At 41.8% G+C, this 25,232-nt stretch overlaps 1 protein-coding gene across 6 annotated transcripts in view; it reads left to right on the top strand.

The window, feature by feature from the left end:
• Positions 1-18,853, top strand: part of fermt2 (FERM domain containing kindlin 2) — a 37,697-nt gene extending 18,844 nt beyond the window's left edge. For 3 of the 6 annotated variants that reach the window (XM_075448825.1, XM_075448826.1, XM_075448827.1), the window contains exons 4-17: positions 1,765-1,893; positions 4,922-4,954; positions 6,508-6,733; positions 6,894-6,996; positions 7,348-7,455; positions 9,782-9,916; positions 10,509-10,558; positions 11,152-11,276; positions 11,409-11,515; positions 11,614-11,832; positions 14,598-14,618; positions 15,545-15,669; positions 15,808-15,949; positions 16,380-18,853. In XM_075448825.1, the coding sequence (XP_075304940.1) occupies positions 1,765-1,893; positions 4,922-4,954; positions 6,508-6,733; positions 6,894-6,996; positions 7,348-7,455; positions 9,782-9,916; positions 10,509-10,558; positions 11,152-11,276; positions 11,409-11,515; positions 11,614-11,832; positions 14,598-14,618; positions 15,545-15,669; positions 15,808-15,949; positions 16,380-16,553 (1,697 nt within the window). In that variant the 3' untranslated portion in view covers positions 16,554-18,853. The remainder of the gene's footprint in view (positions 1-1,764; positions 1,894-4,921; positions 4,955-6,507; positions 6,734-6,893; positions 6,997-7,347; positions 7,456-9,781; positions 9,917-10,508; positions 10,559-11,151; positions 11,277-11,408; positions 11,516-11,613; positions 11,833-14,597; positions 14,619-15,544; positions 15,670-15,807; positions 15,950-16,379) is intronic. The other 3 variants (XM_075448829.1, XM_075448828.1, XM_075448830.1) reach the window with 3 other exon arrangements.
• Positions 18,854-25,232: the final 6,379 nt, after the last annotated feature.

The raw sequence follows: 25,232 nt of genomic DNA, 5'->3' as shown, positions 1-25,232 counted from the left end.
GGAACTCAACTAAGCTTTTGTCAGCACTCTGACCATCATTCGCCTCTCCTTCTCCTGACAGTAGTGTATGCTGAGAATGCAGGAGAGCCAATTTTTTTTCCTCAATGATATCATTCCCTAAGATCATTCTTTGATAATTACTACGACATACAGTTGAAGTATCACCAGAGACTGTCAGCAGAAATCAACTATCAACAGCAAAAAGAAGCAACACATGGCAGAGACTTTATGAATATTCCAAGATCTGAAGTCTTTGCTGAGAAACTTAGGCTGAGGCTTCAAATCTAATCTATGATCAGGCAGTTGAAATAACTAATGAATAGTGATTAATTTAGATTTATAAGTATTCTCTTCTGAGATTCGTCATCATGAAATGATAGCATAGTAAAATGCCACATGCTTCTGTATTGCCTCACCAAGACACACAGTCCAATCCATGTACTCAGCCATATGTATACTTCACTGCCTCACATAGCTCAGTGGGGCTGAAGCTCAGAAGCACGCCTGGAACTCACATGGCTGTATAAGGGCACAGGGAGTGTGCTCCAGTGCTGCAGGAGAGCGAGGATGAGGGGAGGAGGGAGACGGCGAGAGGGTGAGCTCCCATCTGGTAGTTCTTAAAACTCCTGGAATGCTTTTGCTTTAGTTACACAAAACCAAACAAGCTTTTCTCACCAAGCCGAGACGTTCTCTCGACCCTGCTGTTTGTGCTCTCTTCAACACCTCCACAAGCTCCTCGGTCAGTCTTCAACACCATTTTCGATACGTCCCCCGTGGCAGAATAAAGAGCAATTTTATTTCCATGGGCATGAGAAAGCGAACAGCTATGTGGGGAACAAAGTGAAAATAATCGAAAATGTCCCTCTAATATCGGCATGCTCCTTGATTTATTTGGAATCCGTGAGAGAACCAAACTCGGCTGCGAGTGTCCAGATGCTCTTGCTTCTGCACATGCTCCATCTATTCAAATTCTGACACTTTCTGGCTGCCTCAATCCCTCCATCAGAACCATCCCATCATTGCTGCTGCTGACTGATGGCTCCCTGGCCCTCGAGTCCAAAGGATGGAGAGAAGGAAAAAGAGTCAGAGGGGACGGAAGCCAGTTGACAGACTGCTGTTTTAGTCATCATATTTACTGTGGTGTCTTACAGTCTCTTTTGGACCTTGCACACATCTCTCTCATTTAGAAAACTTCTTTAAAAATGAGTAGCTGCTCCTTTGGTAAACTCTGTGCCTTTGTTACGAATCACCAACAGAAACTGAATTCTGTTTTCATGTGTGATAAAGGAACAGTTAGTAGAAGATGAGTGTAAAAAAATAAAAAAGGTGATTGAGGTTGTATCTGCCTTACCTCAGCAGGAGGCTTTGGGGGTCCCAGAGAAAAGGGATTTACAATTTTTCCACCATTGGTGTGTGCACAGATGTCTAAAGTTCCTCCCAGTCTGTCTCTTAACTTTCTTTTAGTCTTTCTTCCTTTCTGCCTTTCGCTGTTTTTGCTTTTTACCTCCACTTGGCGTCCATAATTTTCTGTGCTAGACCGCTTCTCCTCATTGTTTGTGTGCGCTTTGACAAATGAGAGATGTGGTTTATTTAAAACCTGTAGTTGTAGCCAAATGACTGTTTTTTTTATTTTTATTTTTTTATTTTTTTATTTTTTTTTTGCCTAGCTTGGTGTACAGATTGACTCGGCTTTGTCTGTAGTCTAGGTTATGTTTATGTGGCTATACACATACATAATCTCTGTCTCACCACCCCCCTCCACAGATATCCGCCACCCGGAGGAGCTGTCTCTACTTCGCAAACCCCGTGATCCTAAGAAGAAAAAGAAAAAGTTGGAGGAGGCAGAGGAGGACGATCTGGAGCTGGAGGGTCCACTTTTGACTCCTGGATCAGGTGAGTCATGTTAACGTTTCCTCCAAGAATAGCATCAGTTATTCCTGTTGTAGGGTGGATAATGAAAGTGACCTCTAATGTAGATTTGTTTAACTAATTAGATTAAAGGAAATAGATTTGTATTAACCTAAATCTTGTGTATTTTTAGGTCCTTGTCAAATTATTGTGTTTATAATACTTTTATAACCCCTCAAGCAGCAGGTTGAACCGCAGGTTCTGCTGGCTCCCATGGAGCATCTTCCATTCTTTTTTGTATTTGACTGCACTTGTGGTCAAGAAACCACTAAGATAACTACAGATTGCTTCACCCTGCTCCTAGTTACCAAATATGAATGTGTGAGCTTGAGGCCTGCATGGGATCGACAGCCATGGCTCCCAATTGCTTGGCAGGGAGGACTAAGAATGGTTGAGATTCCACACATAGCTGGTCACGCTGCCATTTTAAACCCAAACCAGGCAACACGAGTGCAGTTATGACGGCCCTCCTCCTTCCTGCTGTGAGCGATGGGAGCTCCAACCATATGAGCAGGGAGGAGTAGAACAAAACGGGCTGAACTGCTGTCAGTGAGTTGGGATCAAGCAAAATTGCTAACGGTTTAGGACTCTGTGAATGGGATTCTTTGTGTGATTAGAGTCTCCTCTGCGGTGTTTGCTCAGTGTCCATTGCTCAACTATGTGTACACTCGCAAGTGGGTGGAAAGACACCTGAACAATCACTATAAACTTGAACTTGAGTGTTTGTCACAGTCAACTGGAAGGAATTCTCTAGATGTAGTTATTCTTCAGATGTTTTAGCATCTATATCCGAACAGAATGAGTGCTAGAAAATATAAAAAGCGACCACTTCATGACAGCACTAAAATGAGCACACCCAGCGTTGCATCATTCCATTATAAGGGTGTGTTTGATTCTTCTGGTAGAGATACATTTTGTTCCCAGTGGTACATGTAATCACTGTAGGTGGTGCAGAGAAAGAGAGTTTGAACAGAACGTCAGCAGCCTTCCTGTACATTCAATGCAGTCGTGTGTGTGTGTGTGTGTGTGTGTGTGTGTGCATGCGCTTCCTGCTGTCCTCCCTATTAGATCACATGCTGCAGTCAGAGAGTGTAATTCGTGGCCAAGTTGTAAGACGTTATTCCGTCCCTTGTGGGGAAGAGCTGGCCTCTTGGCCAAGGTCTCCTGATCGAAATCACAAGGCATTGCAGAGAGGCTGAGATGCAATCAGAATTAGTCTTTTTCCTTTCCCCTTTTCCCCCTTGCAGTGATTAGCCAAGGAATCAGTCAATCAACTGAGAATTATTCTGCAGCAATTTGATAATCCATTGATTGTAAACGGGCCAAAAATAGCATACAGGAGACACATTCTTAAATGGAAAATACGTTCCCCGTATGTCAGCTTTTTTTTTTGTTTTTGAGCTGTTGGTCAACAAAACATCTGGTTCATCAATAGAATTTACTGGTAGAGGGACAATTCAAATAAGTCATTTGCAGCTCTAAACCCATTTTCGCCCAAACTTTCTCCTACCTACTTTAGGTGTAAAAGAGCTGTTTGTAGTCTTTTGATAACTTCTTTGTGACTGAAATTCTGATTAAACAATACGATAAAGGAAAAAAATTCCTATTTAGTACCTCAGATACATGCAGTATGGAATTTGAATGCTGTACACTGAAGTCAGCTCTGACCTTAAAAAAAAAAAAAAAAAAAAAAATGTCATAGTTAGATGCTAACACTAAGGTCAAAAGAGGTACCTGACCATTTATTCCAAGTTAAAGGCTTTCTACAGTTTCCCAAACCCTTACTCTCAATCTTTAAACGTTCCGTGTCCTCGGATAGTCTGCTCACTCAGCTGTTGTTATGACTCAGACTAAGAGCCATTATATTGCCCATAATGCCAATCCGTCAAGTCCCACTAGGCCCACCACATCTTGGCGTGCCTGTTCTATATTAAGAATGACAGGCCTCAGACAGCCAACACTTTCTATTTGTGCTGCAGTTTTCTCATGCAGAGCTGGGTTATGTTGACCAACGCCTTGCCTGGGTTTTCAATCCCTCATGCTGTGCTGGATGAACGGGTGGATGGAACCTTACTTAGGCTATGTACACACGTAGCCGGATATTTTTAAAACCGAATGTTCCCCCCCTCCGTTTATAAAATAATCTGTATCCACATTACCTCGTTTTCGAAAAAAAAACTCCTTCCACACATAACCGAACATCTGCGTTTTCACCTGTCTTGACAACCCAAATGCTGTTTTGCGCAATCTGCCCTCGTCAGCTAAATAATAAAGTGTGCACGCAACTTTTTTGAGCCCACTGACAGGTGATCGCATGACAGTGGACTGCCCCTCGATATGAGGACGTAATAATTCCGACAGCGAGAGGACTAAGGACCGGGACATGCAAAATTGTCACGCCATTCCTCTGGGAGTTGTAAAATCAAGACAGTAAACAGCGCCTGCACAATAATAACCACCACAGTTCTCAAGGCATCCATGCTTCTTCAGTAAACAAAGGTCGCACTTTAGACTTTAAAGCAGATTTGTTGTTGTTTTGGCACATATTGTGACGTTCGAAAACGCAAAAACTCCGGTTATCTCTGTCTACACGCAGCTGCATAAACGGAGTTTTCAAAAATCTTCACTTTGCCCGGACTTTTTAAAAACATTCGTTTACGATGTGTTTTTATGCGTTTTCATGTGGATGACAGGTCCAAACGTAGAAAAATATATTCGTTTTAGCAGATACCCGGCTACGTGTGGATGGGGCCTTAGACATGCCAGGACAATCTTCCTTAGCAAAGAGGGCAAACGGAGTCATCCCCTCTGAGGTGGCAGTTTCTGTAGAAATGTCACCGATCTCCTCATTCCTGTATTCTTCAACTTTTGTCTTCTCTCCCGTTTCCTTCTGTCCTTGAAGAGTTTTCATTACCTGAAATCTGTCCTCTTTTTGTTTGTTTCCATTCCGCTCCTTCCTTCCACTTTTCTCTTTCTTTCTTTCTCCCGCGCTCTTTTTCTTTTTTCATCCTAGCCTCTGAGATAATATACATCGGACCTGTCAAAGGTAAGCTCTCCTCTTCCTCTATCCCTTTCTCTTCAGCACTGCTTCTTCACCCTGCTCCCCTCTCCCCCACAGCTGAAGTGTTCCGGTCACATGACATCCAATCCTTTTGGGACTGGCCGCAGAATCACCCGACTTCTCCTCTAGAGGAAGTCAGCTGATGTTGTTTCTCATGATAAATGCTTATGTGTCCTATTAGAAATGAGCTCAAAGCACACTTTTCTTAAAGCTACTCCAGGCCTGCTCACTGTTCCCGCTGACTGATGTGCAGGGTAGCAAGTCACTCTTTAGCCACTGAAAGTTTTGCTCAGAAGGGCGGCGGAATGGCCATCAGTTGACCAATTTACATGCATTCCATCCTATCTACACAACTTACACTCCACACAGACACTTTGTGAAAAATGAATGAATGAATCCACATGAGACACTTATTTATTGACAGCTTTCCCATAGTTTACTTTGAGTCCTAAGAGCTGATGGTGGTCCGTCTAACCTCTGTGAATAATCAGTGTGGGAGCATTTGGGAGTAAAGTCACGCTAACATTCTTTATGCCTGTTTGCCGGCATTGCAGTCGGTAAACAGGATGGAGGAGGCACGTTGTTGTTTTTTAGAGGACTACCAGCTTTCACGTTATACATGGTTTCTCTGGATGTTTAACATTCCTCCAGAGACTCTATGGGAGATGAGAGTTTTCTCCCTGACCCGATGAACTCGGCATTAGCAGGAAACCTTGAAGGAACCTCTTGATAACACCCTCCCCCACGTGGAATGAGTGGTCATAGCCTACATCCCGTTCACATGACCTCAGCTCACAAACACAAACATGCTCTCACACTAACACAAACCAAGCCCACTTCCTTATTTCAAAAGGGATTTAGTGGTTTAGCCAGTGTTGCTTCTTGACCCAGACCCTACACAGGGAGAGGGGGCATGGAGGGGGGGATGTTGCCAAAAATACTCCACGAGGTCAACCGACAGGAAATGCAAACAGCTTAACTTTGGTGGCTTATGTTTCTTGTCAAAATCCGTGATTGAAAAACGAAAGAGAAAGTGCACATGCCAACATCTGCATTATTTGGAGAACATGATTATGTTATAGTTCATGTATTTGCTTTCCCATAGCTTTGCACCCCCCCCCCCCCCTTCTCCTGTGGGCAAATCGTGCCATATTTTGCTGTGTGCAGTGCATTTTTTTTTTGACTGTGCATAAGTAGGTGACCCTGATTTGTATTGTGCATCATCTGCATGCTGATCCACATCCGTCACGCCATCAGCGGCAGGACATCATTGAAGTCACTCATTTGCAAAGTACTAGCTGGTAGTGACATGGCGTTGTTGACCACTGGCTGGGCTGCAACCCTGTGTGCTTTTTGGGAAGTGTTTTCACCCCTTTTTGTCCTGGATGCTATTTTAGCCATGCATTTGTAAATGTACACTTCATTGGATTGTGCCAATATAAGACGACCGATTAGGGGATAATTCTTCCAATAAGCACTTGCATTTTTGTTGTTGTTTTCATCCATCAGGGAATTAATTGATGGCTGTGTTTTTACAGGGAGCATCTACTCTAGTCCAGGCTTATACAGCAAGACTATGACCCCCACCTACGACTCTAGGGACGGCAGCCCCCTGTCGCCCACCACCGCCTGGTTCGGGGACAGTCCTCTGTCCGAGGGCAATCCCAGCATCCTTGCTGTCAGCCAGCCGATTTCCTCACCAGACGTCCTGGTTAAACTCTACAAGCCCCAGTCCTTGTTGGACAAAGCCAAGATTAATCAGGGGTGAGACGGCGTTTGCTTAGTGGTTTGGCTAAACTGCTCATCGTCATAAAACACTGTGGTGGTTGTAGAGTCATTTAGATCTCCACAGCTGATTGAAACAGTGGAAAGGAGACTGCATTTCACCACCATCTTACAAACCATGTATGCGCTGTCTCCACAGGTGGTTGGACTCATCCAGGTCTCTCATGGAGCAAGATGTAAAGGAGAATGAGGTGCTGCTCCTGAGGTTTAAATACCACAGTTTCTTTGACCTCAACCCTAAGGTACGTCCCACAGGAAAAGCAGCACGAGTTCACTTTAAAGCCAGCTGGGAGCATGTTGAGAACATCATGTTTAAGACAGCCATGCAAATGAAGAAAAGAGGATGAGATTTTTTTTTTTTTTTTCATTCTTGTTGTGCACTCAGGTTTTATTTAAAAGTGCTTTATAAATTAAATGGACACCGGCATATATATAATGATCTAATTGTAATATGAAAAAGTACATATGAAACTGTACTGACCATTAAGGTGAAACATTTTTAAGTCAGATTTATGTTTTCCTCACAATCTGATGAAAACACATTTAACTTGAATGAATTATTCAGCGCATGCATTGTTGTCCTGTGTTTTCAGTATGATGCAATCCGAGTAAACCAGCTCTACGAACAGTCCAAGTGGGCCATCCTGCTGGAGGAAATCGAATGCACAGAGGAGGAAATGATGATGTTTGCTGCCCTGCAGGTAAGAAGTTCTTGATTGTCCTGCTTTAGCATTCGTGGTGTAACAGTCTGACATTTAAAGACCCGCAGTCTTTATTTTGTTTTTTCAATGGACGGTGGGCGCGTTGCCTTGTCAACTGCAAGCTAATGAATTGGATTGGATATGAGCCCAGAGCAGAGCCATATGGCCAACACTTCTGCAACAGCATTCATTCTAAAGCTTGGCTATTGTATACTGTTGCAGAATGAGTTAATGGGGGCATTATCACAATTGTTCCCTCAGGAATTCTCAATGTGTTTTCGTATCAATCAACTCCATTTATTCTTTGCTTTGTTCCTAGAAATACTATTATTGTTATTTAGCTTTTGCAAAAAGATAACGATATGAATTGACAACAATTAACTTCATGAGTCGTTGTGAACACCAGGGATTCTTTACCCATACACATACACATATATATACAGTGTATATATATATATATATATATGTATGTGTATATATATATATATATATATGTATGTGTGTATATATATATATATATATATATATATATATATACATACATTTTTTTTTTTTTTTTTTTTTTTTTTTTTTTTCAAGACTTATTTAGGCAAAGAGAAGGAAAATGAAATGGCCGAATGGATACATTCTCCAAACCAGCTTTATCTCGTTCAAGGTTGAGTGCCGCAGCATATCTTAGCTCCCATTGGGTGATCAGCCGTGTTCGCACTAGACGGGCTGCCAGTGACAGGAGAACAGTTGAGTGATATACAGATGTTAACCCCGTTCGCCCCCTCATGTTGCCACGTGGAGTCTGAAGGTAGAGCTCTCGCTATTTCGGACCCTCATAAACTGTGGGTGCCAAGACCTGAGGACGCCACCCTGTTCTCACCCCAAGGGGTAATTATAGTGCATCTTGTGCCACAAGACCCCATGTCTTAGCGCAGACCACCCACCCCAGCAAGAAAAACAGGTCTCATGGACCTGCTCACATTCCTTTTAAAAGCCCACTCACACTCTGAGGTGTTAGGTGTGTTTTTATCAGACCAGCTATATTTGCACCTGACGGGGCTCTTGTTACTTTTCCCTGACCCGCGTCGTGTGTTTAGACTGGTCGAAGCTCTGTTGCTACCTGTCTTTTAGCACTTTGTTAGCCATGTCTGTGTGTCACTTGCTCGGGTAGTATGAGCTCAGGGATTTTGGCTAAGGTTTCACCGTTAAGGGATACGAGGGTCTAAATAAAGAGCAATGATCGTCCAAATCCAGTAAACCGCTGCTGAGTGTTGACATTCCATCACCTGGATGTTTCCCCTGGCAGTTCACAGAAATTAGGTAGTCGAGTCAAAAACGGCAACTGACGTCATTGTCTCACACACACACACACACAAACACAAACCGTAAAACAATAAAAACTTGACAGAATGAAGAAGCAGAACGTCGAAGCTCTGTTGTCACCTCTCGTATTTCTCCCAAATCCTGTTCTGTAGCTCTCACTCTCTCAGTAGCTGTTCATTCATATATTGGTGGGGAGTTGGTGATGAGATATTATAAATAACATTTGTCAACAAGCTGCATTTAGTGCCTGTGCCTCATACCAGGGTTTTCTGTAATGACCCTATCCGGATTAATTGCTGTTTCCATTGTTACAATTGTTACTCTTTTGCCGCAGTCTCGCATATGTACCTACTGAAAATGATTTTATTGTGTGTTACAGTTCCAAGGCGTGCTATGAACACATTATCCAAACCACAATGCTCATTAACCTGGTGGATAAGCATCACTCATTTACTCTTTGTGGCAACTAGTCATCGTCATCTCATCCTGTCCGCCTCCCAAAAAAAAAAAAGAAAAGACATACCTGCCAAACTCGACAGTGCACTGGCAGCACATGAGCACATGTTAACATAAGTGGCAACTGATCCTAAAGTATTTATATGGCAATTATCGCAGACCAGATCCCCTTCTTAATGGAGGAAGTTGGGAGGGGGGGTTTGCAACGGTAGCACGCATCGCGGCAAACTTAATAGAAATCAGCAAAAGTGTGGACCAAGTTGTTGGGGCAAGTTACCGTTGGCAGCAAAGTCGATCTACATCTGGTACTGTTCTTACATCCCGAAGCCCCCAGCGTGTTTGTTCTTTTTTTTTTTTTTTTTTTTTTTTTTTTTTTTTTTTTTTTAAATCTCGAGGCCTCTTTAGTTGTTGATCGAAGGTTTCACGCTTGTGAATGTGCTGTAAAGATGGAACCATTGGATTCTGTGTGGTTTGTACTTTAAATGATTTGGTGCTCAGAAAAATCCCAAACGTCATCCTAACTTGAGTATCCTTTCCTCTTCCTTTCTTTCGCCAGTACCACATCAACAAGCTCTCGATCATGTCCTCGGACAACCACATGAATAACAGTGAGAAGGAGGTGGACGAGGTGGATGCGGCCCTGTCTGACCTGGAGATCACTTTGGAGGGAGGGAAGACATCCAACACATTGGTATGAGATTGCTAACAGTATCACCATTGCCACCATTACTGAACAGGCTTGGCTTTTGCCATCTCCTTTTGTCCTTGTAAGCATCATTGTGTACATTTTCTTCCCAATTGTGAAGGCTTGGCACTGGCTTTCACGCCTTTGTTTCTCAGTCAGACAAAGTCTCCTTTCATCAGCAGTATTGGGACTCGAGAGGAAATCTACTCAGACAATGCATCGGTGCAAAATTTCACACTGTTATTTATATGGCCTGAATCTGACAAAGAGTCGAGATTGAAAGGGATTTGACACCACAGACCCAGTAAGGGCTGCATTTGATATATTTATGGTGCCCAACAGCCCAAGCTTGGAATGTTGCTAAGTTTACACAGCTTGTAAAAGGAAACGGTTCTGAAATATTGCATAAGAAATGTTGTCTTTAGCACACTCTGCTCCACAGTGACATTGAAAACGTACAAAGTCGAGAATGAGATTATCTTTTGTTTTGTTTTGTTTAGTTCAGTTTTGTATTTAATGCTTATCCGTGTTCTTATTCTTTTAGATAAAAATCTTCCAGGCTTACACTAACAATGGGCTTTTCCTTTTCCTCCTCTAGGGTGACATCACATCTATTCCCGAGCTAGCAGACTATGTCAAAGTCTTTAAGTAAGTTTATTTCCAGAACTACCGGATCCCACTACACCATGTGCGCTTTGACCGTTTACCGAAATGCAGACAACTGGATATAAAGATGTAAAGATCTCGGTCCTATCTGAGAGATTGGGAGACTTAGCAGAGCCATGAGGCAATCTTTTCTGGTTTAGCAAGAGAGAATTCCTGCCTGTTTTGCATCAGAGTAATAGGCTGATTGTGTGCCAAAGACTATCTGCTGGGGGTGAGCTTTTAGTTTGGCTCTTTAGAGCTGGACCACGCATAGAATCCTATCCATTTTTGCCTAGAAGACTTTGCTGACAGGCAGGTGGCCCCTGGGGAGGTTGTCTCATAAAATGTACAGTATAAACTTGGGGGGGAGGGGAGTATGATATGAAGGGGCATTTCCTCTTTAATAGTTTTCCACAGAGCTGGCTGCTTTCCTCTTCACCTCGCTGACTTTGCACTTTTGAATCTCTCTCCTCTCCTCCTTTGTACTCCTTTATAATCTCCCCTCCCCCGGTCTTCCTGTTCACCGCCATTAAAGAAAATGAGCGTTTTTCCATCTGATCTCTGACGCGTCTCTCGTCTGCTTTAAATGTTTCTAGACCCAAGAAACTGACGCTGAAGGGCTACAAGCAGTACTGGTGCACATTCAAGGACATCACAATTTCTTGTTACAAGAGTAAAGAGGAGTCGCATGGGACACCTGCTCACCAAATGAACCTGAGAGGTGCAGACACGCATTACATTTATCTACTAACGCACCAAAAGTGTCGGAGTGTGATGCTTCATCTGCTGAAAGTATGTTATGGGTGTGACCTTTGACGTCTTCTTCCCGTCTGCACTCTGGCATCTCGTTTAGGGTGCGAGGTAACGCCAGATGTTAATATCTCGGGTCAGAAATTCAACATCAAGTTGCTAATCCCTGTGGCAGATGGCATGAATGAGATCTGGCTTCGGTGTGACACGGTAAGGTTGAAGTTGGTGCACCCTTTCCTATGTTCTTTGTGCCTTTTTTTTTTTTTTTTTCACCGATGCCTTTATTATGTTTGCCTTTTCATCTCCAGGAGAAGCAGTATGCTCACTGGATGGCTGCGTGTCGCTTGGCCTCCAAAGGCAAGACCATGGCCGACAGCTCGTACAACCTGGAGGTCCAGAACATTCTGTCCTTCCTCAAGATGCAACACATGAACCCTGACCCTCAGTTCATTGAACCAATCACCACTGATATCAACCCGGAGTGTCTGGTGTCGCCACGTTATCTTAAGAAGTACAAGAACAAGCAGGTAAGCCAAAAAACACAACCAACTATTGTGTCTGTTGTGTTTTATACGGGTTTTGTGTTGGAGTTGCACAGAGAAGCATGTGATGCTTCTCAGACAGGCACCTCCTGACATCAGAGTTGTCTTGCGTTGGAATGTATTCTCCACACCCCCGTCTTTACTTTCCTCCCCTTCTACCAGTTCTTCACCCCCGGCCCACTTCAATCAAGGGAAAAGCAGGTCAGCAGGCGTCCTAACGGCTCAAAATGTTTGCCTCAAATCCACTTATGTCAAACTGTAACAACATTTCTTCTCTGGTTCTCAATCCACTGTTCTCAGTCTGCTTGTCAACAAAGGGCTAGAATGGGGCAGAGACCTCGGCGATTGCCTTATGGATGCACATTTTATGTAGCAATAAAACCAGGATTAATGCAAACGCAGCAGTGTGGAAAGGACTGCGGTGTAGCTTAATAACCAGGTGTAATATTTGATTGTTAACATTGAGCTAATTTACGCTTAGCAGATTTGCATGCAAACAAATAGGCTGCAGTGTGCACACTACAACAGCTGAGTACACAGCTGCCATGGCCATGTTAGTTGGGGATGGGTAATGTAGGCAGCTGCCTCCCCATAGCTTTCCTACTCAATCTGGATTTGTTTAAGTTGTAGTACCAATGTGGAATGTTGCCAGAGGGCTGGAAGGATGTCAGGAAGCGGCTGGTACAGTAAGTGATGACTCAGAAATGGTCTGGACCACAGCCTGAAATATCATGGATGTCTAGAATGAGAGATAAGAGGAGTGAGAATGGTTTTTTTAAAAAAAAAAAAAAACAGGAATGTTTGACAAGGGATTCGCCACAAAGTACCAAAGTAGATGCACGGTGAGTTGAACACTGGTTTATCAGACATCAACAAAAATCCAGTCTGGTTCATCCTAGGGCCGTTATGATGAGAAAAGGCATTTTAACATGTTAGTTCCACTACAGGAGAGACTGGATATGGGTGTGTTTAAACTCGGAACGGTTTAGTTTAGTTTGATTGCGACAAACTCTGGTGCGATTTCTCCGTTGGTCAAAGTCTGTGGTTGCTTGTTATGTTTCGGAAGAGGAATCGATGCCACCATTTCCTTTAAATCTATTTTGATTTGAAATATTTCAAAAGCTCTCTGATACGCCGCTGTTTATAGCTTATTGGAAGTCAAGGAACTCATTTAACCCAACATGTCGGCACTATCGCAGCGCTGTTTTTGAAGTCTTTAAATCTGTCGACAACACGTATATTAGAGAAGCTGTCCAATCAGGACACAGACGTATCCACTGGTCTTTTATTGGCTCGACGAAAGGAAAACGTGGGTGTGGACACCAAAGCGGACCGTGTCTAACTTCTGCTTTGGTCTCCAGGTGACCAGACCATCCTAAAAGCCACAGTTGATCCTGAATTGCAGAATAAAGAATGTAGTTGATACAGTCTCAGTTCTCGTTCTTCCATTCTTTGAAGAAATGTAAGAAAATACCCTCGTGTCTGATGTATTTGCATTACGTGAGTTTTCTGTGAAGACATTCACGAATCCAGGTCACGTAGTTTAAATGACACACATTTGTCTGGCCAGCCTGCAACTTAAGGTCCCACAAGAGAGAATCTTTAGTCCACCTTTCCATTCGCTTTTGCTGAACTGGCCTTATTCTGTATTTTGTGCTCTGTTCAGCCACACCGTTCAATAATTCTTGGTTTCCTTTTTCTCAACAGTTTCGGGAAAAACGATACACAGGTTTCCTGCTGTATTATGTATTGAGAATCATGCTAGCTGTAAAAAAAAAAAAAAAAAATTGGCTCCCATCAGTCCAGCAGGATATGCGTCTGTCTGTGGTGGTTTCTGGACCAGCTTCCGACACATGCTCAAACCCTTTCTCATCTTGTGTTTTGTGCCGGCACATTAAACAATAATGGTTTACTACATGTGTGTGTCTGTACCCTTGTACTCACACGTGTGTGTGTGTACTTGTGTAGTGGGCGTGGGGCATCAGGAAATGAACCTTGCTTGGGAATGCTGCGCGGGAAAACTGTCTGGGGGAAAAAAAAAAACGGTTAACTCTTTAGTCAGCTGCAACCCCTCCCCATCGCTTCTTAAACTGGACTTCCTGTTGCAAGATCTGACCAAGGAGACTTCCGTGCTGGAGCTTCAAGCGGATGCGTACACAGGAATTTTTAGATTACATGGACTGCAGTTGTTTCTGGTCCTATTCATACATTTATACAAAAAAAAAAATGCATTAAAGGCATTAGAAAACAACTCTTTGAGAAAGAACTCACTGCTTCCACTACTGTTGGTACATGTCGCCCTCTTGTGGATGAAAGAGCAATAACAAGCTTTGTGACTGTTTTCATGTCTCTTTGGAAGTCTTTAGAAGATAAACAGACCTGAGCGAGACCTGAAATATCCAGCTATAGTGCCTATTTCCCAAATGTGGTGCGATACAACAGTTTTATTTTTTTTATTTCTTCCTCTTTTCTGTTAAAATGTGCACATTCTCTGATTGCTGCTGGATCCTCCTGTTTGTGGCTGTATGCTGCATGATGCCTCATCTTTGCAGCCCTCCTTCCAACTATGCTCTTTTATTACAGCTGTGGCATCCTGCATAGTCATTTATTATTATTTTATTTTTTTTATCCGTCCTCCCTTGACAGTGATCTTAATTGCCTGTTCTCTTTCTCCAAACTGTCCTTTGTCTCTTCTTTTCTGCATCTCTGTCATTCCTCTGTACTTTCCCCTACCGTCCTCCCCTCTTCAGCCAGGCTATATCAGGGACTTGGTAAGTTATGTGTCCACTGGGTGTCTTCAAGGCTTAGATAAGTGCATGATTGTGTAAACGTTTTTTTTGTGTCGGGGTCGTCCCACCTAACAATTAAGAATAACAAGTCGTAATAGCTGTCGCAGTAGAGTAGAAAAACGCTTCTGTTTGTTGTTTGCCTTCAGCTGCAGTTTGTTACTCAGGGCTGTAAAACTAGGAAGTAAGTCATAGAAGCATTGAGACAATAATGTGAAACCAGCGTGTTTAGAAAACAAATGGGCCGTGCAGGTCTGTTCCAAGCTTTAGTCTCTTTAATGCGCATTACATATACCGGTACTATACTCGTTGTTAATGCCGCTGATTTATTAGAGAAGTCTCTCGGGGTTCAGATTAATGAGCGTTCAAACGTGTTTTTGAATTCTATTTTGCCACTTTGATAGATACTGATTTCTATCCAAGTCTGTATAATATGTAAAGCATAGGCAAGATACTTCTGGAGGTAGTGATCCATCACAGCACCGTGAATGTACTTGAATTCTTAAGGTATTTCACAGAGATTTTGTCAGCCAGCAGAAGAAAACATTGATGAACTGGGCACAGTGCTTATTCTGAATATTCTGTCCACTTTGCATCTTTGGGAATTACTTGAATGTATGCATGCACACTCACATAGTTTGGAAGCTTTTCTGGCTCACTAACCTTAATCTCACCCCTTGAGGAGCTCGCGTTTATATTTGTTTTGTTTTCTAGCGCCGTGAAGGTTCTCTTGTTATTTGCGGCTCCATCGTTTCCGATGGCTTCATGGAGTCGACCGCTGCTTGTTTACACATTTTGGGGTGTGCGTGTGGATTTGGGTGTGGTGGCCGGATGGGTTTGTTTTAAGGGTGTGTGGGTTGTGACTCAAATGAATATTAAAAAGTCATGTGTGTGTCATGTGTATTTTCCAGATTTCAGCCCGGATTCTCGAAGCCCACCAGAATGTGGCCCAGATGAGTCTCATTGAGGCCAAGATGCGCTTCATCCAGGCATGGCAGTCCCTGCCTGAGTTTGGAATCACTCATTTCCTTGCAAAGTACGGTTTGCTAACTAAAAATCATAGCTAAATCAAATGTCGGTCACACGCTACCTCAGTTATGTTTATTGACAGGTTTTTACTCCCTTTTAATTCATTTCATTTCACAGTAAAACTGTATTTCTTACTGTTGTGCAGGTTCCAGGGTGGAAAGAAGGAGGAGCTGATTGGAATCACCTACAATCGTTTGATCCGGATGGATGCCCACACAGGAGATGCTATCAAGACCTGGCGCTTCAGTAACATGAAGCAGTGGAATGTCAACTGGGAGATCAAAATGGTAAAGAACCCACAAGAAGTTATATGTCAGCTTTTTCTTATAATGAATAATAACTTCTTTTTGAATGTTTTTTTATTCGTTAATATCATACGATCAAACTGACGGTTTAAGGTGCCAAAACCTTTAGTTGATTATAGGAGATCTCTGCTGTTTTTATATTGAATAAGTCTTCTTACAGGTCTGAAGGAACATAGCTGGAAAAAAGGCATCATCTCTTATGTCTATAGAGGGGTTACAGTAGACCTGACCTTTTCATAGAATCTGCTTTTGCAGCTGCTCTCAAGACATTATTAAAAGTCTTCAGGGAAATGTAGAATGCCAGCGAACCAACTGCTGTGGTAGAGATCATGTTGTCTGCCGTACATCATCAGGATCGTGTACTTCTTTTTAGTTTTCACCAAAGAGCGACTGATGTTCTCTGTGTGCTCAGGTGACGGTGGAGTTTGCAGACGAGCCCAGTCTGTCTTTCGTCTGTGCCGAGGTGGACTGCAAGGTGGTCCACGAGTTCATCGGCGGCTACATCTTCCTGTCAACTCGCGCCAAGGACCAGAACGAGTCGCTAGATGAGGAAATGTTCTATAAGCTGACCAGCGGCTGGGTCTGAGCGGCCCCAGATCAGCAGGGGTCAGTGATTGTGGGTCAGGGGCCAGGAGGGGAGTGGCTCGGGTGGGAGGTGGAACTGAATGGTATTCGTTTGTTTTATTCTATTTCTCTGTCTTTTTAAGTGTTTGAAACTGTGCTGAAGAGTCCAGAACAGCACGACTATTGCCATGGCTGACACAATTTTCATTGTTACTGTTTTTGGGGTCTTTGGGGTTTTTTTGCATTCACGCCGACACGGCCATTTATTACTACACTAATCTTCTTGTGGATAGAGTCCACGTGAACCTTACACTACCCTGAACCACCGCCTCTCTCCCATCCTCTTCTCTTGGAACGATGGCCACCAACTTACGTCCACGTCAACCCCTTAATCAAGCATCAGATTTAAACCCAAAGAGTCTTTTTTTTTTCTTCTTCTTTCTCTTTACTCTTTCCTCTTCTTTGTCCCCACCGTTTCTCTTTCCCACCTGGACTAAAGAAGCTGGCATCAAACTGTCCTTAAATGGTTGTGATGAAAGTGGCACCGCCACTCACTGTCGCATCTGATTATTTATCGTAAAAGAGGGACTCCATCAGCATCAAACGGGGATCTGTAACAGCTGTGGCCGCTCATTGCAGCCCTACATGTCCATCCTATCCACTCTATTAATTGTTTAATCTATTTGAAGTCACACATAAGCACTTCTCAGTATGCAGTCCTGTTTATGAATAAGCTGTTGTGAAATGTCCGTTTGCCTCCGATGTGTGTCGTCCGTTCCACGGCTCGCGTCCTCCTCGGCGAGTCTCCCCTTTGAAATATGTATTAGTTGACAGCTGAGGCGTCGTGAGCCTTGCTTTGTATTTAATAGACTGCGAATGGCGAGCATGTCTGAGAACACCCTACGGTTCAATGCACTGGGATGAGCGTTCTGGGTGATGAGAGCCTCGTGTCCACGCCGATGTAAATGCTCTTTAAAGCATTCTTTAAAAAGGCATTTGGTCTTCCTTAAAGACAAGTTGTTAAAAACTTTCAGTTGGGGGATGTACTAAAGTAGATAAAAAAATATCTCATTCCATTGGCAGGTGTTAAGCTTTTGAAAAAAAGAAAAAAAAAAGTGTGACGCTAACTTTTAAGATGACATGTCGATACATTTTTCCTTTCAAACTGTAAGCAGCGAGTTTCTGTCATCGTCTGACTGCTGAGCGCACAGTGATGTGCCAAAGAGCAGTATTAAGGTTTTTTTTGGCCGTTATTCACCCCAGTTTTAAGCAGCCATTCAACCCGCATGCTCGATTATAGCGACCGGAGATTTGAAACCACAGATGTGTCATTTTGCGAAGTCTTTTACACCAGAAGGGACACTATCACAATCCCTTGTTAGCACCTCCTACACTAACGCAACTCTGTTTCTCACACCATATAGTATTATATCGTTTTTATGAATACACACCAGCAAAAGGTCACAGATTTGAAAAAATAAATAAATAAAATGAATATGCAATTATTATTATTATTTTTTTTTTTTTTTGGGCGGGGGGCTCTGTCCTTAGTATGAAGGATATATAAATGAAGTATTACTTTTTTTGTAACTAATGTAAAAACACAAACATTTTATAGAGTTGTACAGTTGTTTTCTGCTTTGGGGGGATTTGGAGGTTTTTTTCCTTTCAGGGAAAGGGGGTAAGCCATCTGTCATCATGTGTAGTCTTCAGAATTGTGTCTGCGTATGTTGTGGTCTCACTGATTTTTTTTTTTTTTTTTTTCAGATGAAGTTATATATGAATATATATATATATATGTATGAAGATGACACTAGTCTCAAACTCCAGGCTTGGTTAAGTTGTTCGTCGATATTTTCCCCCTCTAAATTATAGATTTATACATAGCTTAACCTTGTTATTCTTGCATTTGTGCTTAGTTTTGCTGATTTTTATTTTATTTTTTTATTTTTTTGTGCCGTCTCTTCTAATGCGCCACTGATTTTTAGCTCATTTTGAAAAAAAAACTGACAGCGATTCTTCACGTGCATTTGTGCTGCTGCTTTGTTTGGCGTAGCGCTTTTTAAAACGCTTCACTTAATTGCCATTAAAAGAAAATACGCCATTTTGATTCTCATCACATGAAGGAAACCCTGGAGTTTGAGACAAATTAGTAAACGAATTTAACTGTTAAAATAAAGTCAAGCCCTTTTATCTATTTTTTTCTTCCGTCTCTGATGTTGTTTGCCTCCAGTGTCCGGAGCAGCGGTGCATGTCCTGCTGTTTTTCTGACTGTAAAAATGCATTTATTTTAAAAAAATAATAAAGTAATTTTTATTTAAACTGTTTGCAGTCCGACCCTGAATTAAAAATAAATAAATAAAATCAATAATTCTGTATCAAAAAGTTAACTGATTAGTCAGTTGTTGAAAAAAATAAGTCATTGTCGAGTTACTGTTGTGAATGGCCTTTTAAGTTTCTTTTTTACGATGCAGCTGAGGAAGCCTGGCTGAACACATTGCATTGTTTCAACACATTGTTGTTATAAAGAGGGTGTGCAGTACTGTCCATTACGTAAATCGCCTTTTAGTTTTTTTCCCCAGAACAGTTTATTTATTCATCCCTACATCACAACACTCCCACTACCGTGCTTCACTGTGAGGACAAAGCATTCACTCAAGCAGTCCTGGACCGATTAGTGCGAAAACTGCCAAATTTAGCTCCATCTCATCTGATTTAAGATGTGTGTTCCATGTATTCATCAGGATTTATTTCTTTAAAAAAAAAAAAATGAAAACCACAAAGTATTTTTTTCTTCATGGACCCCATTCCCTGGGGGTGGAAGACATGCAGCGTACTCGTGCTATCTGACTCACCGAAACACTGAATTCCACTGATAACCCCTTTGGCAAGTTGGGAACGCTTGCATATCTAAACTGCAACGTGGTACTATCCATGGAGTCATTTCAGAAGGATGGCCAGTACTGCTCTAACTAGTTGTTCAATTCCAAGCAGAAGTCTTATGCCACCCCTCATTTATTTAATTATTGCCAGGAAAACAGGAAATGGACACACAAAAATACAGTAAATAAGTCAAAAATGGAGTTTGTTCAATTCTAAAAAAAAAAAAAAAACTTGATTGTCAGCCTGAAACCTCTGACATATTTTCTTGTAATTTCTTTAAATAGTCTTTAGGAATAGTTATCCAGGCTTCTTGGATGTTGGCTGCCTTTTGTTCCATTCTCTGTCAAGATAATCCCATACTGCAGACAACAGCTCAAAGACAAAGTAATGCCTTTAGAACATTACTCTTCAAATACTGCCTTTTTTGGTCTGCCATCTCTTCCTCTGTATTCTGCTTGTATAGAATAGAAAAATACTTTATTCATCCCACAATGGGGGAAATTCAAAGTTATATATTAGAAAATAATTCAAAATTCTATTATATATAGATTTTTTTATTTAATTTTTATTTAATTTTTGTAAGACACACTGCATAACATGCTGAGGAATAAAAAAAAATATATATATACTTATCAGACCCTGTTATATTTGGTATTTTTCAAAGATTTAACCCAAAGAAATGAGAACAAGTGAGGGGTCCTTGTCACAGCTTGATAGTAACAGACACAGTTTTAAATGCGTTCTTTTGTTCTCTGTTCTGTGTAAATCCATGTTGGGCCTTTATATGCTGCTTCTTCATTGTCATATTTTATGACACAGTGAACATGTAGGTGCTTTTAACTGTACGCTCTCTTGCAAATGGTGAGGTTTAAGTTGCAGCCAGCTATTGCACGAATACATTTGTGTAGAAATGGCAGCTTAACACGGTCTGCCTGCTCAGTTATGAGCTGGTTGTGTCGATCAATGTCACTGACGTGATGGATTAAACTGTCAAAAAGCAGAGCCGGTGTGGCAAAAGTAAATCAGCTTCAGATGTGGGGTAGACTACATTTCCTGTTTGTCACACACTGTGGAACTCTACAAAATGAAACCTCTTGAGTTAACAAGAGCACAATGTAGAATAAATCTAAAATTATTACCTAAATCATCATATGTTTGCACATAATGCTGTATCAGCAGACAACTGAGCTTTCAAAGTAAACACCTGTGTGATCAATGAGCTTATGGATTGGTCCCAGCTTAATGTTTTGACTGTTAAAAGCGTCATTATAGTTTATGCTCCAGGTACATTTGTATATCTGCAAAATCATGTACTGCAAGACTCTTTCTGCATACCCTGCAAACCGCATATGCACCGAATATATCTGTCCACTAGAGGGCAGTGTAGCAACAGAAAGGATTTGTGCTCTCCACCTCATGCGACAGACTTATGCCTGTGCATTAAAAACCTGCTCGCTGCGTCCCAGCAAAAAAACAAGGGGCAGATTGAGGGGGAGACTGGATCAGAGAATGCCTGCCGACAGTCTGTCTATTCGCCGGCTTTTACCCATTCCTCTACAGTTGACAGAGCTTACTTCCGTCTGTCCATTGCTGAGCAGCTGGGCTATGGAGGTGTTAGTGGTGAGTGGGGAGCTTCTATCACCAACTGATGTTCACAATAGCATCAGACGTGTGGAATTTCAAATCAGGCAGCATTGGTTCAATAAGGAAAGCTATTGAAAGACTTTAAAGAAAATGATTTAAAAGGAAAAAAAAAACAACAACAAAGTGATGCCTGTAAAAGAACACAATTGTAGCAAATTTCTTTTCACCTAGTGTCATTCGGGTGTGGCAGTATTTCTGGGTCCACTTATTTGAGAGACTTTATTGTCACTGAAAGCTCTGCTTTTAAGCTTGATGATCTTAAAACCAGCAAAAACACATCTTCCAGCTGTCAGACCTGTAAGTTGCCCATCCTTAATGCCTAACATCAGAATGGGAACAATGCACTGAAGAGCAGCCTGTTGCTGTGGAAAATTGGTCTCAATCCAAGCCTTAAACTGTCCCATTTGCCTGATTTAACTTCCAAGAAACCATCTGAAGCACTCAGCCACTCAGAGCTCATTTGTAGATGGGATCTAGATTGGAAGAATGCCTTAATTGAACTACCGTGTCTTTCTGCCTTTCTTTAAAACCTCTGATATTCCCTATATTTAGCTCAATACTCTAGTGGGATCTAGCACATTGTGCTCAGAGTTTGTTTGGGAAGTAAAGACATCTTGACGATGACTCCACCCACTGACGTGGAATTCCTGAGCCCCCCCAAGGGACGATGCTGGGTGGATGAAGGCCTTTATGTGAGAGAAGAAAATGTGGGAAGAGACTTGAAGTTGACATTTATAGGTTGTGCTACTCGTGAACAATTCCTTACTATTGCAGGAAGTGCAAACATAAAAGAAGTTGCACAATAGAAGGAAAGAAGTAGCACCTGTTGCCATTTAAACGGAAACTTCTTGGTTGAAACAACTGCGTAGCTCGGTCACAGGCAGGAGCGGTGCTGCTTTCTGGAGGCTCATTACCGTTTAACGTCAGTCTTAATGTCATGGAGCTCTCTGTCTGGGGAAGTGTTTCTGACATTCACTCCTTTTGCCTGCAGTCAACCGAGTGCTATGGATAATGTCAGCCGAGACAGCCGATGTGCTGATAAGTTGGTATCAACTGACCTCTGAAGTGTGCTTGAGGAAAACCCTTTTCTTGTCAGACAAGTATTTTGACCCTCTATCAATCATTTGGATTTTATTCCCTTTTTCAGAAACTTGTGCCCAGCTTTTAAGATGTCACTGTCAGAGGACATTGGCGGAGGTTTAAAGTCTTAACAAGGCCTGAGAATTGTCCATTGTTTGCAGAGTCATTCATGATCCCCGTATGATTTTTTTATGAGCTTCTGCTAAGCTCTGACCTTTCTTCTAAAGCCAACATGTGGTTTGGTGTGAAATATTTTGTAAAGTTTTGTACCGATTGCGTTGGTACATTAATGTTCCCCCTCGAGATTCCTTTTGACAACTATTTTTCTCTACCATCTTCAGGTCGAAATAATACCAAAGCCTTTCAGCCTTTCATTATCAAAGTTAACATATAACCATGACATGTTACATGTTAGCATCGCAGAGCCACTATGAATACAGACTTTTTTTTTGTCACCGGTTCAGTGTTATCACAGCATAAATCAATACATATGATGTTTGTACCAGAGATCAAAATCTCTCTAGCTCTGTTTTTTAATTTTTTTTATATGAGATGCTGTGTTCATTGCTATAACAGTCTTTCATGGTTATGGCTTATGAGTCCCAGCCTTGCAGTGTTCAAGCTTATCCTCCACTGAATACACTAAGTTCTCTGGCTTGAAAATCTCCCATAAAAAGAGGGATGAGACCCCAATTACACCAGTTTTCCCAAGATAACTTTAGGCTGGGAGTTCTCCCTCTGTTATGGTGTGAGAGTCTGATGCTCAAGTGTGACACCTTGTTGTTTCCTCCCTTGCATATATCCAACCTTTAAGTTTTGCGATGTCATTTTGTTTCTTTATTTCGTTTAGATGTGATAGTAACAGATTTTTGTGAGTTTTTTCAATTTCCAGCACATTTGAGACGCTTGGATATTCATGTTTGTAAACCAACATGTGGTATGAATTTGAACTGTGAAGAAGTCTGATGTATTTCCTCTTTTTTATTAGCGGCACTGCAAAGCACCGAGGTATTAACTCGTGCGATGTGACAGAGGATCAATGTAATGCGCAAAGCAATGCAATGCAATGCAATGCAAAAAATCCTACCAGCCATAAACAGTAAAATTTATTCAAATAAAGTGGGTTTCGTCATTCTGTCAAATTTCATTCCTCTTCTTTTTATCATTTTCAATATAACACCACACACAGTCTCACATGTTTGATTAGTTTAGAATTTCAAACATGAAAGTATCTGCATATATCATTTCCATTATCTTGGACAGTGCATCTCCTGAAAAAAGGCTCAGTCTGGGCTAAACACTAATGAGAGCCAAGTCTCTTATCTTGATGTCATTGGTTTCCCTCCAAAGTTGCTAAATTGAGTTTATAGGCTTTGTAACAAACATGTGTTCTGGGTAAAGCTCTTTGTTGTTCAAAGGCTGACACCAATTCAAAAAGCCCATAGAGTCAACTTTGTTTTTTTTGGCCAGCTGATTCATCTGGACATGGTCAGAGTGGCATTGGTGTGTTCCAGCAGATGTTCGTGGCTGTCAGAGATCTGAGGACTCCATTTTCTGATGATTTTACAACGGGGAGTTTATGTATTTGTCTTTAATGCTTCAGGGCAAACTCGCGCCCTTTAATTTGACTCATTAATGTCCACAGAAGAAATCGTCCCATTTGTTCTACTCTTAATGGAAACATGAGATCAGTCGCTGCAGTGCATTACATCTGGCCGAGCAACATCCCATCTGCTGGATGAGCACTGGAAGTCAAAGTTCACCTCCTTGTCAGTCTTTCTATGAGTCCGATAACACATGCAGCTACAGAAATTAAAAGCATGTCATTAAATTCTCGGAGCTGATCCAGAGGTTATGTCACATGTTGTTTATTGAGATGAGATGGGCCTTATTGCGAGCCAAGACGCTTACTTCATTGGTTTCTGCAGAATGGCATGATTATGCATACATACACAAATGGAAGCAGAAAGGCTTTTTGTGACGGAAAAACGTGACGGCTTAAGCTACATAATATCTTTTTTTTGCGTTCCAGTTTATGAGACATTTCAGGTTGGATCTCATCCCAAGCTGTTTGCTGTGGGAATCTTTTCCAGAGTAATTCATTTGTACCCCTGGGACCTTTTTGGCTTTAAGCACTGCAGCACAAAATTGGGGTAATTTGCATTGCCTCGTGCACTCGTGCAACCTGTTTTGTTAGGATAAATCTTGTTTTGCAGCTGAGTTCATGCAATTTAAAAGGCTTTTTTTGTTAGGGAATGCATTTGGAACAAACCCACTGGTGTCGGGTTGCTTTATTTTTTTTCTGTCCATGGTGGTGAAATGCTCCCGTCTTTGCCTGGAGCATGATGGGAGCATGTGCCTGCTTGACAAGGAGAAGACAGATGTTTCCTCAGAGATATTATGCTGGAAATCTAATATTGCATGAATCAATACTAGTTGTGCTTGTTTCTTTTTTTGGCTTTTCTAAAATCAAGACATTATCAGTTTCTTATGAATTATTGGTCTTGGAAATTAAAAAACCTTTAGGCTATAATTTAGGATCTCGCTGATGGCTTCGTTCTCTTTTATAAGACCTGTGTGTGAATAAGTTAATTTTAATGAGTTAATCTCAAAGTCTCAGCGGCCCCGTGTCTATTTCTGTGTCTCCACCTTATCTCCCTTTGGTGTTATGGACATGACACCTCTTGCCGTGCTGAGAGTACAGGCTAAATTGGACCTGCACAATAAAACTGGAATCTTTGCTCTTTGTCATCCAGAGGGCCCTGTTCATTGATCGCCTAAATTAGCTGCTTTTGTTTGCTAGCTGACAATGAAATGATGAGCTGGAGGGAGGATGGATATCTGGCAAACACAGGCAGAGTACAAAGAAACTGCAAGACAGGGGAGAATGAGGCAACTAAAAGCTCGATCAATCAAGGGGAAAAAGTAAAGAGACTTACTATGTTGCTCTATTCACCATGGTTGCTAACTCATAAGTATGGCACCAGGTGGCAACGTTTCCGATACAATTAAAGCTGTAAAGTGAGACAAAGAATGCCGCAGAAACACACTGCTGCCACTCAGCTGCCAGGCTGCTGTGATATAGATGGATTTG

This window comes from Odontesthes bonariensis, chromosome 17, assembly GCF_027942865.1.
Source record: "Odontesthes bonariensis isolate fOdoBon6 chromosome 17, fOdoBon6.hap1, whole genome shotgun sequence".
In the NCBI taxonomy this organism is placed as follows: domain Eukaryota; kingdom Metazoa; phylum Chordata; class Actinopteri; order Atheriniformes; family Atherinopsidae; genus Odontesthes; species Odontesthes bonariensis.
Note: the sequence above shows the minus strand (reverse complement) of the source record. Positions and strands in the feature narration are given on the sequence as shown.